The 20,231-nt window shown below is 39.2% G+C and overlaps 1 protein-coding gene across 1 annotated transcript in view; it reads right to left on the bottom strand.

Moving 5' to 3' along the window:
* Positions 1 to 1,726: 1,726 nt before the first annotated feature.
* Cdh20 (cadherin 20) overlaps positions 1,727 to 20,231 on the bottom strand; it is a 177,550-nt gene continuing 159,045 nt past the window's right edge. The window contains exons 8-12 of the mRNA XM_090353012.1: positions 13,644 to 13,780; positions 12,007 to 12,128; positions 10,569 to 10,686; positions 6,232 to 6,483; positions 1,727 to 2,319 (exon numbers count right to left, since the gene is read on the bottom strand). Of these exons, the coding sequence (XP_090209138.1) occupies positions 1,817 to 2,319; positions 6,232 to 6,483; positions 10,569 to 10,686; positions 12,007 to 12,128; positions 13,644 to 13,780 (1,132 nt within the window). The 3' untranslated portion in view covers positions 1,727 to 1,816. The remainder of the gene's footprint in view (positions 2,320 to 6,231; positions 6,484 to 10,568; positions 10,687 to 12,006; positions 12,129 to 13,643; positions 13,781 to 20,231) is intronic.

The raw sequence follows: 20,231 nt of genomic DNA on the forward strand, positions 1-20,231 counted from the left end.
TTCACAAAATGAAAAGTGTGAACTAAGCTTGTTATTGTATTATCTGTATTAAATGTCATTGTTTTTTTCAGAGATGAAAGAATGAAGAATATTCCTAAGAACTCAAGCTTAAACCATAGCATTCAACTGCTTAGTGACTAAAACAGAATGCATAGCCTTTCACTTCTTTGACATTGCTTCTTCCTTATAAATTAGTCTCAGCCCCAAGAACATGAGTCTAAATCAAGATTAAAAGCCATTTTCTACCTGCTCAGCAGTGAAACAGATTTTCAGTAGACTGTCCCTTCTATTTCACTTTTATTAAAAGAAGTGCTAAGGTACTGAGATGCAGTACATCATATTTATTACCAAAATTATTAACAAATATACAAAACTTATACATGTAATTTTCTTACATCCATTCTCTATAATTCTGATCTTCTTTTTGTTCAAGTAGGTTATCTACAGTATGTAAACATCCCTTGGATTGACCTCACACAGATTAGGAAAGCCCTCTAACCCATGCTTTTATCAGATACTTATTTTTATTTGGCTTTCATTTGTAGCATCTAATCTCCACATTTGGCACATGGAAGAGACATCTACAGTGCAAAAGAGGCAGATTTTTTTTTCAGGTTTCATTCTGAACACTTTTGCAGGGGTCTAGTAAAGAGTGAGAGAACAGAAGCATTCTAACTCAATGGCACCATATTTTCTGTTGTGCCAACAATACTTGATTCAGCTGTTCAACTTGCGCACAAAGTCAACATCTTTTCCCCACCCTCCCACCTATCCCCCATGCAAGGCTGATTTAGTTTTCACCTTGTCTCAGAGGGTTAAGAGAAATTTCAGCTATCTCAGAAGTAGGTTAATTTCACCAAGGAACAATTTTTCAGTGTTCTTTTTGTGTGGGTAGGTTTCTGGTTGGTTTGATGATCCAGTACAACTCTTAAACAAATGGAAAATAAGATAAAAAAAAAACCCCAAATCAACCAACAACATAAAAAAGAAGGAACAAGCTGAACTTCACAGTTGTGTTTACTTGCTATCTCAGTATCTAAGACTACAACCTTGCTGTAGTGGCAAACGGTTTTAAAAAAAACAACAACAACAACGTCAAAAACAAAAAGGGAAGACAAAAGGTTGAATTCCTGCACAAATCAAAATCCAAAGGAAAAGAAAAAGATTTTGCTTAACACCTTGAATGAATAAACACAAAAAGAAAAAAAGCTTTCCTCGAACACCTTAAATTCCCAAAGAAAAACAAAAAAACTGGAAAAAGCTTTCGCCAAACACGTTGAATTCCTAAGAAAAACGATGGCTAAAAACAACAGAAAAGAAAAAGCTCTCACCTAACACCTGGAATTCCTAGAGAGACAACAAAGAGGAAGAAAAGGAAAGGAAGAGCTTTTGACTAAATGCTGTGAGTTAAAAAAAAAAAAAGAAAAAAAAAAGCCCAAGCAAGCAAAAAACAGAAGTTTCACCTGACACCTTGAATTCCTAAAGAAACAATAAGAAGGTGGTGGGGGGAGCTTTTGCCTCACATCTTTAATTAAAACAATAAAACCAGCAAAAACAAAAAGGTTTTTTCCTAACATCTTGAATCCCAAACTTATGAATGCAACGCCAGAAGGAGGAAAAGGAACAGAAAACGACAGGAAAGAGCACTCAGCGTGTCTCGCCTCCTCCTCCCCAAATCTTCCTTTGATTCTCCAACTTCCTGTAGCCAAGTAAAGCTGATGCGGAAAAGCGCGGGAGAGCAGAGTCGGTCCTCATCCGGGCCTCGTGCGCCCGACTCTCCGCCGCTCTGTCCGTTTGCGCATGCGCGAAGCTCCCATCACCACACGGGCGCTGTTGGCCCCTCCGACGCCCCGTAGAGCTCCGCCAGCTTCCGGAAACGGGGCCCCCAGTCCGTGAGGAAGTCGAAGCTCTGCTCTGAGTCCGAGGCGGCCGACTGCAGCGAGCTCAGGGATCCGGCCTCGGAGCCGTCGCCCTCGAAGGTGTAGGTCTGCAGGGAGTCGAAGGGCGGCGCCCACAGGTCCGCGTCGGCCTCGTAGAGCTTGGCCAGCACGAAGCCATGCACCGAACTGCCCACGGCGCAGGGCTGCGGCACGCGGCGACACAAGCTCTGGATCTCGGGCAGCATGTCCTGCCTCGCGTCCGGCCGCGCCTGCGCCTCGCGCGGCTTCCACAGCGCGGCGATGTCGAAGGCCTCCGTGTCCTCTTCGCCCCCGCCCTCGTCGTCGTAGCGCACCACGTTCTCGTGGATGTTCTCCTCGTCGTCCAGCACGTACGGCCGCTTCCGGTGCCGCCTCGTGGACAGGAAGAGCAGCACCAGCACTGCGGGGACAGGGAGCGGAAGTACTGGTGAGTCGTCCCGTCTCGTGTGCGCGCATGCGCGTGTCAGCCTTCACGACAGACACTGGGCATGTGGGGAAGGGAATAGGGACTTGAATTCAGGGCCCGGGCCCCTGTCTCTCAGCTGTGTTCACTGAAGGCTAGACCTCTACCACTTGAACCATGGCTCCACTTCCGGCATTTTGCTGGTTTGTTGGAGCTAACAGTCTCATGGACTTCCTTTTTCTGTGTTGCCTGGCTTCCATGATTCTCAGTTTTTAGCCTCCTGAGCAGCTCAGTTTACAGGTAAGAGCCAAAGGCCCGGGTTTGCAACTATGAGTAACTGGAAGCACTGGCCAAGAATGTGTGAGGGGTAACTGAACTGCCTCTTTCTCCATCAGCCATGTTGGACCCAGAGCTTGCAAGTGAAGTTTCCTGTTCAGCATATGGACTTTTTACGTTTTTGTGTTTGTGTGTACACAGGTACCAACTAAGTGCAAAAACTAGGGCCTTGTGATCGAGTAAGGTAAGCTGAGGATCAGATCATGTGCTCTGTTTATATAATGAATACACATTTCTTTTATTGTAATAGGAAAATCTTATGTAGGTGGAATCTCCTTTTTACATTAGCATTTTAATAGGATTCTACTCTATAAATACAATCATATATTAATGAATATGCATATAGACATCTCACTGCCTTTTTATGTCTCTTCCAAAAAATAAGAGCACAAATGAACACCGTGTACCTATAATAATCTAAGATCTGTCACAAAACCCTTTCATTAGATAGACGGTTATGGCTTTCTGGATTCAGTAGTTTCTTTTGTGTGTGTGTGGAAAGGAGAGAACAAGCAGTGACATTTTATATAACTCATTGTGTTATCAAAGAAGCACCACACTGAGGTGCCCTTGCAGGTTTGGGTAAAATTTTTTCCCAGGAAATGCTTCTTTTCCCCAAGATATGCTCACTGGGGTTTAAGGGAGAGACAGAGATAATCCCACTGAGCTGTTTATCTCTGTGACTGAAAACGTTTTCCAGGAAGTGTGTTGAAGGTTTAGCTGCTATTGATTTTTTTTCTTCTGTTGTGTTTTGTCACAGCTGGTGAACAGTGACAGTTTGACAGTATTGCAGCATAAGACTCCAGTTTATCCAAGGGGTGAGGGCTGGAAATGGAGTACAGATGTACAATAAGAGGTTTTAGACTGACCAGTAAGACAACAGCGATTTTACAGTTGTTGAATATAGGATGAGCCTTTTGTAAAAACTGCAGTTAGCTGTGTCAGTATTTACATTTCTGTGAGTAGCTTTAATGACAAAAATGCACACATAGGAAATGTACATATATTTTCTTGGCAGAAATGTGAGGCATGGAATTAAAATTGAGATCTCAAGAAAAAAGACTAAGAGGATGCAAATGAAATGGGACTTATAGTGTGTGTTGAAGTTTGAATAGTAATTTGGATTAAAGGTGAGATAGAGAAATGGAATTCTAAGTAAAGACGCTGTTTTGTAGGATTCAATAAACAGTAAATAGAAATTTTCTCGTTTTCTGTGATAAGCAAGGGGAAACAAGAGTGATTACAACCTGAACTTACTTTTAGAAATTTGCAATCTAAGGACATGGAAGATGCTGATGATTAATCCAATTCAGTGGTCAGGGTATTCATTGGACCAGAAAGTGTTGCCACAAGGTACAGTAGCCAGACCAGTGCTTTGAAGAATGGGAAAGGATGTACACAGTTGTCCTTGGAGTGGTAATAGTAGTATTCCTAAGATGCCTAGGTAAAAAAAATTAGTACTCTGAAACAATAGGATGTGCCTGCGGTTCCAGGCACTGGGAGGCTATGCTAGGAGGATCATTTGAGTCTAGAAAGTTGAGGACAGGTTGGAAACGTATCAACACCCCTTTGAAAGAAAAAAAAACATAAAAGTCTTGAATATCTTCTGAAGGGAAGTCTGATTGTTACAGGGGCTTAAGCAATTTATAGAACAGACATCTCTTCAAAAGTAAAGATTGCTGGGCTGGGAGTTTGGCCTAGTGGTAGAGTGCTTTGCCTAGCATGCATGAAGACCCGCGTTCAATTCCTCAGTACCACATACATAGAAAAAAAAAGCTGGAAGTGGTGCTGAGGCTCAAGTGGGAGAGCTCTGCCCTTGAGAAGATCCAACGACAGTGCTCAGGCGCTGAGCTCAAGCCCAGGACTGGCAGAAAAAAAAAGTAAAGATTGCTAATTATCTTGTTTTTTTCTAGATAATCACATCCAAATAATAAATACTGTATTATGCCAAGAAAATCAGATTTGTTGAAATGATTCTACTTAGCTGAAAAGCATCTCTGATCCCCTAAAAGATGAGGATCAGTTATAGGGAGGTTTATTCTTTTGGTGCTATAGGTATGTATAGGGTTTAGGAGATTTCCTAGAAACTGTATACACATTTAAGTCTTGTAAAATGTCTTGCCAAGAGGAAACTCAAAATTAACACAGTCCACAAAATTAACACTTGTCCACAAAATACAGTACTCTGTTCATGAGTCAACTGCAATTCAAATCTTACATTTTTATGAATTATGGGAAGTCCTCTCTCAGAAATGAGAATGTAGAAAACTATGACTTTATGATATCTCTGTTTAGTTTAGCTCCTGAAAATGGTTTATTCTTCAAAAGAGAAGACAGATTGTGCCTGGGAGAATGAAATAAAGTATTCCTTGCACACCATTTCTAACTTGAAAGCTCCTCTGAGCCATTCTCTTTACATTAGTCCTTTTATAATGATGGCTCTTTGTGGCCCAATATGAGCTTGACACATTTTTTTTTTTTCAAAAATGGAAGTAAGAAGAGCCATCTGGAAATTTCTTCTAGAAGCCAGTTTCTTCAAAGGCATAATGCTTTTCCTGTTCTGTACTCAAGGATTCCCAATGCCACCTTATGGACACTCCAGAAATTACAGGCAGGTTTTAATTGTTAGTACAGGGCATTGATCAGACACCATAGTAATTCTCTCTGATCCAGGGATCCAACAAGCACTTAGAGTCATTATTTACATTATTTATATTGCTTCTCTTTCTATGGAAGGCTGAACAACAACAAAATTAAACTCAGTTGTTGTCACTTCTTTGTTTTTGTTAGCAGAGGTAAGCAGGCCCTGTTTAGTTACTGTTCTTTGTTAGATGGGACTTAGGGGGCACCCGTGCCCTCGTGTGCTCCTCAGCAATTCATTAGTTTACTGCACCACTTCCTTCATATCTTTTCTCAAGTTCTCATTTTTGGTAAGGGTTTCACTGACCACTTGTTCTAGCCCCCTTTTAACCCAGTCCTACCCAGATACACACCCTGTTCTTTCCTTCTCCTTAATAATAATTATCTCCAGAATGAGCATGAGAATCCAGGAGATGAATTCAGCTTTAACTCTACACATTATGTTTCGCTTTGGGCCTGTCATTTTCCCCTTTATGATTTTGCTGATACTTATCTGAAATGAAGGAATTAGAAGAGGTGATGTGTGTTCTCCAAAACTGCAGTTTGGGGACTATGATGCCAAAAATAAACTTGCTTCGTCTGGAAGTAAATTGTGGAGGCAGGGATATCATAAAGTCATAGCTGTACACATCCTTATTTCTGAGAGAGCTCTTCCCAGATTAGATGTAATTCATGTAATTCACCACCAACAACCCCAAGCTTGATGTTTGTGCTTCTAGTAGATGCGGATAAACGTGTTTTCCACCTTGCCAAAGAGGCCTTGAAGTAAAGATCTGCTTGTAACTTCAACCTTTTCTCTTGAAATTTCGTACTACTACTTTCTCTGTAAGCATGCAGTGGGAGACCCATTGGGAATAACTGAGTTATGGGGACTTCTGCTTCTGAGCCAGCATTTCCAGAATTCTGATCCATGGGAAGGGGCTCCTTACTCACCTAAGAGGACAAAGATGCAGGCCAGAATGGCGATGAGGGCACCCCGGCTCAGACTGACTGGGAGCATGTAGGCTTCAGGACTGCAGGATGTGGCGAGGCCTTCGTCGTTACAGCTGCAGACCTGGATCGTCAGTGTGCCGGTGCTGCTGAGCACTGGCTGCCCGCTGTCTGCGATCAGGATGGGCAGGTAGAAGATGCTCTGCTCCTGCTGCCGGAAGCCAGACCTCCTGGTTAGAATCCGGGCAGTGTTATCTGAGGGAGCAAGGGATTCCAGGAAAGAAAAAGGGAAAGGAAAAAATAAGAAGGGAGAAGAAAATAATAGAAATGGGTAGATAAGCTAATTCTTTCATTTGAGGAAAGCAGAGAGACAGGCAGGTATAGGAAGGGGAGAGCAGGGTAGCCGAAATTCCCTGGTGGTTTTCAGCTGTGGCTTATGGGACATTGGCCTGGATCAGCACTTAGATTCAGAAACCAAAGTTTTTTTGCTTGATCTTAGGCACAACCCCAAGGCTTAGGAGAGAAACCGTTTTTTGAGAATTTGTGTTACCCTTCATGACATAAAATGCTCAGGGCAAACTGTCAGCCTTCAGATTTAACCAAAGTGTCCCGGGGAAAGCCTGACAGAAATGAACAATCACTGGCGACTTGCAGTCCCTGTTTTGTTCCTGCTCAGCAGCTCACCAAGGCCACAGTGCTGCTTTGTGCCTCCAGGAAAAGAATGCTGGCTATGGCGGAGTGCTTATTTTTGCTACTTTAGTTGGAATTCATGTCTCTTGCCATTTTCTTTTATGCCTCTGAATTACTTTCACCGGCTTACTGAAGAACCTCTTTTTTTAGCAGAAGCTTATTTCAAATCCCTCAATAATAGAAAGACATATTCTATTATTTCTCCTGGCTTGGGAGTTTAAGTTTATGCAGTTAATATGAACTTAGTGAAAATTTCATCCTGATTAGCAACACCAGTTTATTTTCTTCCTTTAAAAATATAGATATACTCATTCATCTTTGTGGGATACAGTGCTTTATTTCAGTACATTTGTATATTATATAATAACTAAAGATATTCATGCTATCCATCATCTTATGCATTTGTCATTTCCTTGTGATGACAGTGTGCAAAATCCTGTCTTGTAGCTATTTTGAATTGTGTGATATTATTGAGAATAATTGTCTTTTTATATAATAGAACACTGAAACTTACTCCTTTCCTGTCTGAATTCTTAAATGTATTCCTAAAAAACTAGTGTGTAGATTTTTTGTTTGTATTTGTTCAGTGATGTATTTTGAACTTTAAAAAATCTGTAATTTTAAATTTCTAGGAGTGTCTGAATTAAAGGATATATTTTTGCAGAATTCAGGCAACAAAAGAACAATTTGAGAGATATGGTAAGACACAGAATTAGAGACTTTCAAATATAATACTGTCAACAAGACATTCACTAGGTGTGTTTCACATTTCATAGGGCGGGGCCTGAAATATCACAAAACCTCCTGAAAGTCTAACCAAAGTAAACCTCTTTAATGGACAACAGTATTTCTGGTTCTCCCTGTGGCCAGTTTTTGTGGAAAGAGTTACCGTGTTGTGAGTGCTCAGATGCTAGTTGTCCTTTACTGTACATGTAGTGCCTCATTTAACCTTCACAGTTTGGTGAGATAGTAAAAATTCATCTTCTGATGGTGAGAATAAAGGCCTCACATGGTTTTGCCATTGTTTCAAAGTTACTGCAGTTAATAGCAGGTCTGGGAATTGAACTCTGTTCCCGCTGACTCTGAAGTATGCCTATCTTCCATTGTGCTATTTTGCTGTTATAGAGTTTAGCTATATTAACTTTCAAACTTTATTCAAATAATTGTAATCTCTTCTTTTCTTCTGGGAGAAGATAACAATGGTTACCAAGCTGAGGAGGCCTTCTTCTGTCCACTTTTAGCACAACCCTCCACTGGACACTTTTTCCAGACTTAATAGCTTAGCATTCTTAATTGTGCTTTGTAGCTTTAAGCATTTATTTCTTTAGAAATCAAGTTTTGCCCTACATGGAACTGGTCTCTCTATTTCTTTAATCTAGACTAGATGATAATGATTTTAAGAAAGACTGACACTGGGTGCATTTCATTACAGTGTTACAGTATGTTGACTAAGTATGTAGTTCTTGATCTAAGAATGACGAGTAAAAAGCATACCAGCTTTACATTTCTGAGTATAGCCTGCAGAAGGCCACAGTTATACAGCCACTTGGAAATTTTTTTGTTGAACATAATAACAAGGGCTTTAGTAATTTGTTTGTAAAGAGTATTTGTTTCTAGGGTGACACAGAACAAAGGTGCATTACAGCAGGACCAGCTTCTGGTTCCAGTCATAATGTCTCCTTACTATGGTGGTCTTTTGCCTACTTTCCTCATGCATCAAAGGGGGCAGTGAGAATCAGAAGGATTAGTAACTTCCTTATTACAAAAATCAAACAAAACAAAGATGAGAAAATGCTTTTGAAGCTGTGAAGTGCTGTATGTACATACATTTTGAGGCAAAAAAATAGCTGTGCTAGAGATAGTGCCCCATTGTGTTAATAAAAATATACATCATACTTCAGAGATGGAGTGGGGTGGAGGGCTCTACTGATAGTAGGTGTATAATATCACATAATCAGTCAGCTTTTACATGAGTCATAGTAATGACATTGGTGGGCTAAATTGTTATGTGGTGATAAACGGTTCATGCTTTCTGTTGAAGATGTGCTGAATTCTATTTGAAAAGCCTTCCAAAAGTCATGTTTTACTTGTGTTCCCTTGGCCTATCTTTGTAACACATTGGTTCCCTGAGTTGGTACTCATAGTCATCTTAAGAAAATTGGAGCATTTCGGTTCATATTGTTTCTGAAAAGTATGAGAATAAAAAATAGAGTGGCATTTGGCCGAAAAGATGAAGAAACAACGTAGTGAGTTATTCTCCTCACCCCAGGGTTTCCTTGGTAATGTCAACCTCACAGAGGCAAAGGAAATCATAGGAAGGGTTTCCCTATGAGATAGATAAATGAATAATTCAAAAGTTTTGACCCAATGAAAACCTGGATACTTAATTGTATTTCTACTGTTAGGATTCATGTTGTTTTCTTCTCTCAAAATTATCATAGTGATTTTTATGTCAGCAGTTATCAGAAAGACTGAAACATACATTTAGAAGAACACATTCTCAAGTTTTATAGAATAATATCATATACCATTAGATCAGTATTTAATGTCTCAAATAACTGATGTTTGAGACTAACATTTTTGCTACTCTTTATTTACATTGTTACATGGTCAGGACTTTAAAAATTGGAATGGAAATGAGATTATTGTAGCCTGGGGAAGTGCTAACCTCTCAGTGTTACTTAGATAGTAGCAGAGTTAGCAGCAGTAAGTGTTCATCTTACTGGTTTCAGTTTGCTTTCCAATTGCTCTGATCTTTCTTCAAAGCAGATCATCTGACTAGAGAACAAAAGGCATTCCCCCTCTTCTCATTTTTGTCTTAAGAAAAAGAGTATTTGAATACATATATCCCTTTGGTAATCTTAGTGCTTCTTGGAGGAGAGCCTAGAATCCCACTTCCAGCAGAGAGCAGATTCTGCCATAGGAACCCCACCCAGGGATGGTTTCCTAAATTACAAAATTGTGCTGGGTGTGGTGGCTCACATCCATAATCCTAGCTACTCAGGAGGCTGAGATCTGAGGATTGTAGTTCAAAGCCAGCCTGGGTATTAAGGTCCTTGAGACTCTTAATTCCAGTTAACCATCAGAAAACTGGAAGTGGCACTGTGGCTCAAGGGGTAGGGTGGTAGCCTTGAGCATAAAAGCTCAGAGACAACACCCAGGCCTAGAGTCCAAGTTCCACGACTGACAAAAATATTACTGAGTTGTCTTAATGACTAGACTGCTGTATTTGCCTTTTGCTATCTAGCATTTGCCTCCCTTTTGCTTTGAGAGTTCTTCACTTCCTCTTGTTCTCTTTGATTAGAAATGATCCCTAAGAGTTTTTTCTTTATTTAGGTCTCTTGTTGTCATCTTTCTGTCTTATTACTATCATTAAAAAACCTGTTTTCAGTGAGAAGGAATAAAGGATGGACGTTGCGTGTCTGTGTTCCTGGCAAAACAAATATCAATAAACATTTGTCAACTTACTGATGAATGACAATTTTCGTCAGCAGAGGGCACTCTTTGTCTTTTTTAAAAGACCCTTTAGCATCAATGTCCTCTTGTTATAAGGCAGGCAAACTTTTAACACCATTTAATGGTGCTATAACGAAAATTATCTGGCCTATGCGATAGAACAAAGACAGATAGCTATCTGTCCACCTGTTTACCTTGGTTGTCCCTAACAGTAAAGTTTGGGTTGTTAGCAGCCTCAGGAGCCAAGCTGTAGTAGAAACGCTGCCCGTGGTGTGGGTCGTCCTGGTCCACAGCACTCACTGTCTGAATTAGCTGAAGGAGGGACAGGAAAGTCAGGTGAGTTGATTGTCAAAGAAAAAGCTTCAGAGCCCAGCAACATCCCAAACGTGGAATCTGATGGTAGAATGTTTTACCTAGTCACAAAGACATCATGATACTCACCTAGAAAGTCTTCTGACGGACAGGCTGAGAAGTCGGGAGCATTACCCCATTTATAATAGTCTTAACAAAATACCTACGAATAAACTTCACCAAGGTGGTGAGAGACCTCTATAAATGGAAACCACAAACACCAAGGAAAGTGTGGAGCAAGCAGCCTGATCGGTTATAGTTGTTCTTATGCTGTTTGTATTATCTTTGAGCTTCATGCCTTTGAAAATGCCTTCAGGATGTTTCCCAGAGTGGAAATCAACAGCAGGATTTAAGACCTTTTAAGTATTGGTTGGGCCCATAGCTGTTAGTTAACCTGTTACTTTTTCATCTTTTTATCAGTCATGTTCACATGTAAACATGACTTTGCAAAACGACAAATATGCAGATATAGTTTTTGTTCTTCCTTTATACTTATAACAATATGGATTTCTTGTGCTGTGAGGTTTTCATTGTACTTTACTTTGTGCTGGTAGTGGAGTTTAGTACAGGGCCTGCATGCTCTTCCTTAGCTTCTTTGTTCAAGATTGAGGCTCTATAACTTGAGCTACAGCTTCACTTCCAGCTTTTTTGATGTTTTATTGGAGGTAAGAATCTCATGTACTTCCTGCCTGGGCTTTGAGCAGCTCACCTTAGATCTCAGCCTCTTGAGTAGCTTGGATTATAGCTATGAGACCCTGGCACCTGGCTTCATTGTTAACTGTTCTTAGTGCTATAGTATTTTACGTCTTTGTAGACTAGAAGTTTAATAGATGTGGAAGCAGAATTATCTGGAGCTTGAGAAAAGGTTTAGGAGCTTAATGGATTATCACATCAAATTTCAAGAGGTAGTGGCTGAGATGAGTTTAAATCAGAATTACTATTGGACAATTTGTTTACTTCTGGGAGTAGAAACCACTTTTTGCTTTGATTAAAGAATTATTGCTCAATCTTGGGGAATTCCGTGAGGAAAAGATATATAAGGATAGATATATTTGAATTTGAAGGTATACAGAATACGCTATAAATCATTCCATCATTAAAACACTGGCTATATTATAAGATTTGATATTGGTTCCAAATAGTTGTCTTGACAAGCTATTGAAATGTGATATAAAAAGATTAGGGGAATGTTTTGGAAACTTAATTTCTAGAGTACGAATGTTCTTGGTGATGATAGCTTATCTGAGATGAAACTGTTTTCTGACTCATAGGCCTCCTTACCTGCCCAGCTTTTGCATTCTCACAGACAAAAGCTTCATAGAATCTGGGGAACTCTGGAGCATTGTCATTCACATCTAAGACTTTGATTGTGACAGAAACACTTCCCACCTGGGAGGGATTGTCTAAAGAGAATTGAAAGAAAACCAGAAGTGAAAGTTAAGTAATAAGTTCAGTACTAAGCAGCAATTTGCTAAAAGTAGATATTTATCTGGTCAGTCTTGTTTGTAAAGGAATGGATCAAGTACATGGAAATGGAAATGGTAACACAGGCATAGGCGTGTGCATTGCCTGGTAGAGTGTAGCCAGAGGAGATGTCTGTCTGCAGAGGTGTCTCTGACATCAGGAAGGTGAGGAGGAGAGTGAGACTGAGGGGAAGCAAGTATCACAAAATAAGTCTTAAAAAGGTTTTGTCTCTTGTTGGCTCTCGCATGTTGAGTTGTAGAAGTAAAGACAGATTCGTTCTGTGTTCTGAGCTTTTAAACCACCCATTTCTATAATTGGATGCATACTGAGTGGAACTATTTGGCTTTCTTCCTGTGGAATAATAGTTCTTTAAATTAGGTTTGAAAAAAGGTTTCAAGTTACTTGCCGGAGTACAGACAACACTGCGTTGTTATTTCTACTTAGGGACTAAAACGATATTACAGGATCAAACTTGTACCAAATCTTTATCTTTGACTGGGCACTCATGAGGAAATGGGTCTTTTTCGATTTGTGTCTTTTCTTGACTCTACCACACAAGCATAGCATCACAGCTCTTGCAATACCCCTCAGATGTTTTTCTGTTGTGGTCACCAACCCAAGGATAAAATAGATGTTATGAGAAACGAAAATTTTCTTAATAAATATGTACTAATATTCTCATTTTAGTATGGATCATATATTTAGTGAGTCCTATTTTCTCCTTATTTAAAATAAGAAGAAATGTCTATTACAGTGGAAAATTTATTACACAAGTCTTTGCTTATATCTGTATTCATAGTAGACTACCTGAGGAAAAGGGTAACTATTTTAAAGCGTAACTATTTTAAATCTTAGAACATTAACAAATTGCATTCCTAAGTAGTTGTGCCTAGTTATGTTTCCAGTAGATGAGGGACTTGTGTTTGTATGACTCTATCATTAGTATTAGCAAAACTTTTAAATGTTGTAATGTATAATCTATTTTTTTTCCAGTGATGGTAACAAATCTAGGTCTTTGTTAATGTTAGGCAAATAAAAAAATAGTGATGTTATTGATGTTTTTGTCAACTAGTAATGACACAGTTTTATACTACTATTTGTGCATTTACAATCTTGTTAAAGATTAAAAACTTAGCATTCTCAGGAACCTTCCATATTCTTTGTAGGTATTTGAATGTAAAATGATATCCTTTTCTGTTTTGCATGCTTTGTGTGCAAACTTTATCTGCAACATTATACATCCAATAGATAACTTTTAAGTATTTTACTGAGTGCATTCACTTATTTGCATAAAACATGATTTCAATTTTCCTCTAATATATATCTTTATATCTTTATGTATGTGTATCTTTATATTTATAGATAAATATAGATCTATTATTGTAAGTTCCAGAAACTTCTATTTTGGACACTTTATGTCACTCTATGGAAACTAGTTTTATTACGTTACTCACTCATTTCCATAGCAAGGATAGTGATGTTATGCCAAGAATATTCTTCCCGGTCTAAGGGCCTTGCAGTCATCAGGGCACCTGTTGTAATGTCAACATAGAAAAATCTCCCTGGATCACTGCTTCTGTCAATGGAATACCTGCAAAAACACGAATATGTTCATCATTTGCATTGGGCTAACCACAGGAAGCACAGGGCTGGAGATAACTTAGTGCATCCTGTGAAACAAGGTTTGGACAGACTGAGTGGCGAATACCTGGTTTTATCTAGTTCAAAACCCAAACCAAGCAACAACATAGGAGCCCACGCATGCTCAAATCAGAAGAAAGGAAGGAAAGATTAAACAGAATGCCAAGAATTACGTCAGCTTTCATCTATTTAAAAAATCAATTCCTATTATTTTAAAGCTTAAAACTGTCCCTAGAGTGTTAGGATCTATCCTAAATATCAACTTCCACATTTGTTTATTCAAAAATCAAATACCTTGTCAGATGTTAATCTGAAACTGGAAAAGGAAAAGATACTTTAGTGGTTTCAGTTCTCAGAATTAGTACCACTTACTGGGAGAGGAAGCCTTTTGCAAACATACTAATAACATAATGCAATTTACTAATGAAGATTCTTTTTTGTAAAATAATGTTTTGAAAAAGTCTAAGTAGTACAAAGTGGTTTCCCTTCAGCAAATCATTTTATAAGTTCAGTACAATACATGTTGAGCAGTGTTACCCCTTCCATCATTCTTGATCTTCCCAGCCCGACCTATACCCTCAAGTTATATGGTGTCATTTCTAGTGAAGATTCTTTTTTTTTTTGTCCATTGTGGGGCTTGAACTCTGGACCTGGGTGCTGTTCCTGAGCTCTTTAGCTCAAGGCTACCACTGTATCCCCAGAGCCACAGTGCCACTTCCAGTTTTCCAGTGGTTAATTGGGGATAAGTGTCTCATGTACTTTAGCACCTAGGCTGACTTTGAACCTCAGTCCTAAGATCTGAGCTCCTAAGTAGCTAGGATTACAGGTGTGGTCCACACCAGCAGGCTGGGCCTTTGAGCAGGGTGGACTTCAACATGACTACATTTGATGGTCAGAAAAACGTTGCTCCTGCTTTGAGATTTCTGATTATAAATCAGAACTGAGGCAGTACGTGACTATAATCTTAGCACTTGGGAGACTGAGGCAGGAGGATCTCAAGTTAAAGACTACATGTACTATATAGTGAGCTCATATATATGTGTGTGTATATATATATAATGTGTGTGTATATATGCATACATATTCATACAAAGGTTCTAATGTTCTACTTTTATTAATCACTAAAATAAAATTCATTCACTTAGGTCTCTTCCTTTGAGAGCACCTGCACTCTCAAAAAAAAGAAAACTGCTCACTGTAAGTCAGAAGTTTATGCATTTATGGGATTTATGGGGTGTAGCCTGCTGGAAAATTCCAAGTAAACTATGGTAAACTATTATACCCTACTACGTTAGTAGTAGGGTATAATAAATGTAATAAATGTGGCCTTTTCTGTTGATGCAATGACCCTCATCCATTGCTTCTACTTTTTCTTTTTTTTCCCAAGCAACATGCATCTTTGTATGAGAAAGAAGAATGTTTTTAGGCTCCTGTGCGAGGCAGTTGCAGAGCTTTCCAAGAGAATAATACTTATTTTGGTGGTGTCTATGTCCTTTGAGTCTTGTTAATGTGGTATGGTCTGTAATTCCTATTGAATCTAATTTGGCGATCTGATTTCTTTGTGTTTGCTCGCGTATATTATCTCACCTGTTCACCATCTTGTGAGATTCAGTAAGCATGGAGGGAGGAACCTCTGACACCATAGCAAATGTCACAGATGGTGTGGGAAATGGAGTGATAGAAATAACAAAGCAACAGGAACCTTGATTGCACTGTGTGGTGGACACCACAGGAGCTTGCCGCAGGAAGCCTCCCTCATTAAGTGCAATCCTTCTCCAATTTCCCATACTAGACCTGCACTGAGGGAATAATGGCCTTCATTTCTCTGAATGGGGCACTGGGCCAATTTCCAGAAGGCAGAGGAATAAATTAAGGTATAGGTACATATGAAGAGTGAGGAATTTGGGACACACTACTGAATTTTGTAGCTAGCTTTCTTTTTCAAACCACCACATTCTAGCTGACTTTCAGCAGAATAGACTGGAAACACATATGCAAAGTGGCCTGAAGCAAACAGTAGCTGGTGTTTGTTGGGTTCCCTGCGTGTTTGCTTGGGTGAGGACATTGTCTTGAACAAGCTTGTTAAATCCACATGCTCTCCCCCATGGCCTAGGAGAGCAGGCTGTTTCCACACCAGCAGAAGCCTATTTCATTTGCCAGTGGTTCAGCATCCTGCTTGCCAGATCTTTTTTGATTTTATTGAAAATTCAGGAGATTTAAGCACTGTAGTTTTTTTTTTTTTCTTGGTCGTGGGACTTGAATTCTGAGCCTGGGTGCTGTCTCTGAGCTCCTCAGCTCACGGCTACCACCCTACCATTTGAGCCACAGCACCACTTCTGGTTTTCTGGTGGTTCATTGGAGATAAGAGTCTCAGAGACTTTAGTGCCAGGCTGCCTTTGAACCGTGATCCTCAGATCTCAGTCTTCTGAAAAGCTAGGATTATAGGTACGAGCCACTTCGCCCAGTTAGCACTGTAATTTTTCATATACATGTAAACTAAATCTGGAGATACCATTTTGAGGCTTATCAGTAAAAGACAGCCAGCTTCAAGTTGATGAACATACTACTGGCTTTATAAAAGTCCTAATTTTTTTTTGTCAGTCCTGGAGCTTGAACTCAGGTCCTGGGCATTACCACTTGGGCCACAGTATCTCTTCTAGCTTTTTTCTATGTATGTGGTACCAAGGAATCAAACCTGGGTTCTTTGTGCATGCTAGGCAAGCACTCTACCACTAGGCCAAATTCTCGGTCCCCCAAATAATGTTGTCTTAAAGATTATTTAAAGAGAATAAATGTCCTAATCATAGTTTTAAAAGTTGTGAACAGCCTTGAGTCCATACTGTTGTAACATCAGGTAACACATTTTGGTGATTTCACATGGATTTTGCTTTTTGAATATGTCTTATTCTTTAAAACAAAAATACAGGAGATGAATTAGCTATGAATTATCTATATAATATATAACATTTACAAGTTATCTTAAAATATACCTAACTCATAAAAAATAAGCATAAACTGAGCAATTTGGGGAAAGCTAACAGAGGATGGAAGGAAAATAGGCTTATTAAATAATGACTATAGAGATTTTACTTTTAAGTGCTTTTCCTTCCAAGAATCAGAATCCGTTGCTATTCTCCCTTTGGTCCAGGGAGGTGGGATAATACAGAGATTCAGGTAGCTTATATCTGGTATAAGGTGTATCTGGCATATCTGACATTATGAATTCTACTCTTTTTCAAGGAAAATGAATCAAGAGAATTACCCTCAACTAGGATAGTTAGAAGTCTGCCTTGATCCTTGCACCTGAGCTCTTGTCTACTCTAATCTAGCCCAGTTGATCCTTCTCTTTGCCGCTGGCATGTTTTCACATGGATTTGTCCTGGCTGGGTTCTGATAGACTGGCCAGGCATTCCCTTTTAGACCTCACCGAGTGCAGCTGATGGTTTTCAAGTGGCCTAGAAGTAGCAGTTTCTGATTGCCTAGACGGATTCCTTCATTTTATCTATTTCACATTTCTCTATGTTAGTAGTAGATCTAGAACGGCTAGTATTTTTCTTTCATTCCCAGATAGACTGGTGATAATGACTTTAGTCCTGAATACTAGACATACACTCTATGGCTGGGTTGTGTGTGTGTGTGTGTGTGTGTGTTGCCTGTGTTCAATCTCTTTTACTTGTTTGTGACTCAGTATTGTGATCCCAACAAGACTTTATTTTCTATGTCTACCACAGACGGGGCTAGTGTCAAAATCTAGAAAGAAGAAATGGAAATGTGCACGTTTCAGAAATGTTTATTTTAAAGCTTCTTGCTTATTCCATTTCATAAAGTTTTCTAAAGTTTTCTCCAAAGTGTGTTCTTTGATATGCATAGTCTAAATAATATAAGTTATGACCATAATAAAACATCCTTTGTTTTCTGAAAATAAAAATTAACTGTAGCATCTGCTTCCTTTGTTGCAATTATTTTGGTGATAGTAAGGTTACTTCTCATTCTCTTTCATACTTAATAACCTTAAGGTTGAAGCATCACTTACTTTAAAATACTTTTACTTTAAAATATTTTTTTTTCATGGGTTATGGGGCTTGAACTCTGGGCCTGGACGCTGTCTCTGTCTCTGAGCTCTTTAGTTCAAGGTTACTGCCCTACCCCTGGGCCTAGGTATTGTCCCTCAGCTCTGCAGCTCAAGGCTACAGCCCTACCCTTGAGTCAAGCCCCTCTTCCCATTTTCTAGAGCTTAATTGGAAATAAGAGTCTCAGGTCCTTTTGTGTTCAGGATGGCTTTGAACTTTGGCCCTCAGAACTCAGTCTCCTAAGTATCTAGGATTACAGGAGCGAGCCACCACGCCCAGCTAAGTCATGGTTTTTAATCTGAGCAGCTGTACATTCAAATTAAACACCATTGATGGCATGCAAAGTAAAACAAAAAACTACTTTCAAGTAGCCATAAAATATTTACCCAAATTAGCTAGGGTTACAGGTGTGAGTTGCTATGCCCAGCTACTTTAAAATATTCAAAAAATACTTTTCAATGTATACACAGCATTCTTTTAAATTTTGAGTTGGCATGCATTTATAATATGAAGGGTTTTATTTGGGGGGTGGGGTTTGGTTGGGGGGGGGGCTTGAATTCAGGACCAGGTGCTATCTCTGAGCTCTTCAGCTCAAATCTAGTGCTCTTTCATATGCTTTCACTTAGAGCCACTTCACTACTTCCAGTTTTTCAGTAATTAATTGGAGATAAGAATCTCATGGGGGCATTTTCTGTCTAGGCTACCTTTGAATTGCAATCCTCAGATCTCAGCCTTCTTAATAGTTAGGCATGAGCCATCAGTGACTGGCATATGAAGGGTTTTGTTGTTATTTCTATACATGTACACAGTGTACTTGGAAAAATTCACCTTCCCTGCCATATTCCTATTCCTCAACTCTTTTGAAATAATACTACATTTATGAAATTGATAACTAGCAAGATCAGTTGTCTTAAAAAGAGAGAACAGGAGAATTCAAATAAAATCATTTTAGCCATTTTAAAACATGAACATATAATATGTTTACTTCTTAGTTAGAAAAAACAGATTTCCTTCAGTAATTTTCTGAGAGAACTATTCTTATTGAATTATAAAAGTATATGTTCATTAAATACAAAGCAGCCAGATGATGAAAGTAGCTAGGTAACAAAAAACACTATTTGATAGATTTAGATCCATCTAAAAACATGTTATCTGCGCTATAGCCCCAGATTCATTTTACTGTGTGGCTTTTAACAACAAATGTGACAGATGGCCTCAAATGGCCTTGGAATCCTGATCCTTTGTGTCAAGCTTCAGAGGCTTGGCATTTGCTCTGAAGGCTGAAGTGTCAACCTGTCCACCAGCTGTTTAAACTTTGGTTCCAGAGTTGGTGGCAAATGATCGCAGTTATCAGAACAGTTCTTCCATTTTGAGCATCTTGATTGGACTCTTAATTTCAAAACATTCCATCAAGAGGCAGATGTATGGGATTACAATTACAGCACTATCTGACCAGTCTATAGGGTATCATCACCATTGACATCAAGAGTGGCTTTTAGATGCTATTTCTGCAATGATAGAAATGGCATACATATGGTGTATGTTACTCTTCAGTTTTAAAATTATCAATTAGTAGTACAAGGGGTTTCATGTTAACACTTCCATTTGTATATACAATGCATCACGATAAGCCACTCCCTCTGTCATTCTCCGTCTTCCCTCCTCCCCCTTCCAAATCAGTCTCAGCAAATTTTCTTGTTCCATTTTTCATGCAACTACATCTTTGAATACATTTGCCATCTTTTCCTCTCTCCATTTATCTGACCCTCTCCAATTAGTACTTACAACCCAGACAAGGCATCTTTTTCATTTTTGTTGAAGTGCATGTCAATTATTTGCAGTTTTTCACCTTGGTAAATCACATACTGTACTTTAGTCAACTGTGATCCTGTATATGTTTACATATGTTTATGTTTAAAATTTTTAGATGTGAAAAGGTTCATAATGGTTGAGAGAATGTGTAGTGATCAGTTGTCTTTGTTTTGTTTTTTATTGTGCTAGTTCTCAGAGCCTGGGTACTAGCCCTCATTTTTTTGTGCTCAGGGTTAACACTCAATGGCTTGAGCCACAGTTCCACTTCTGTGTTATTGGTATTTAACTGGCATTAAGAGTCTTAGCTGAGAGTGGTGGCTCACGCCTGTAATCCTAGCTACTCAGGAGCTGAGCCTGAGGATCTCAATTCAAAGTCAGCAGAGACACTAAAGACCATGAGACTCTTATCACCAATTAACCACTATAAAATGGGAAGTGGCGCTGTGGCTCAAGAGGTAGGGCGGTAGCCTTGAGCTGAATTGCTCAGGGACAACACCCAGGCCCAGAGTTCAAGTCTCA

This window comes from Megascapheus bottae, chromosome 19 (assembly GCF_031878675.1).
Source record: "Megascapheus bottae isolate mThoBot1 chromosome 19, mThoBot2.hap1, whole genome shotgun sequence".
Lineage (NCBI taxonomy): Eukaryota > Metazoa > Chordata > Mammalia > Rodentia > Geomyidae > Megascapheus > Megascapheus bottae.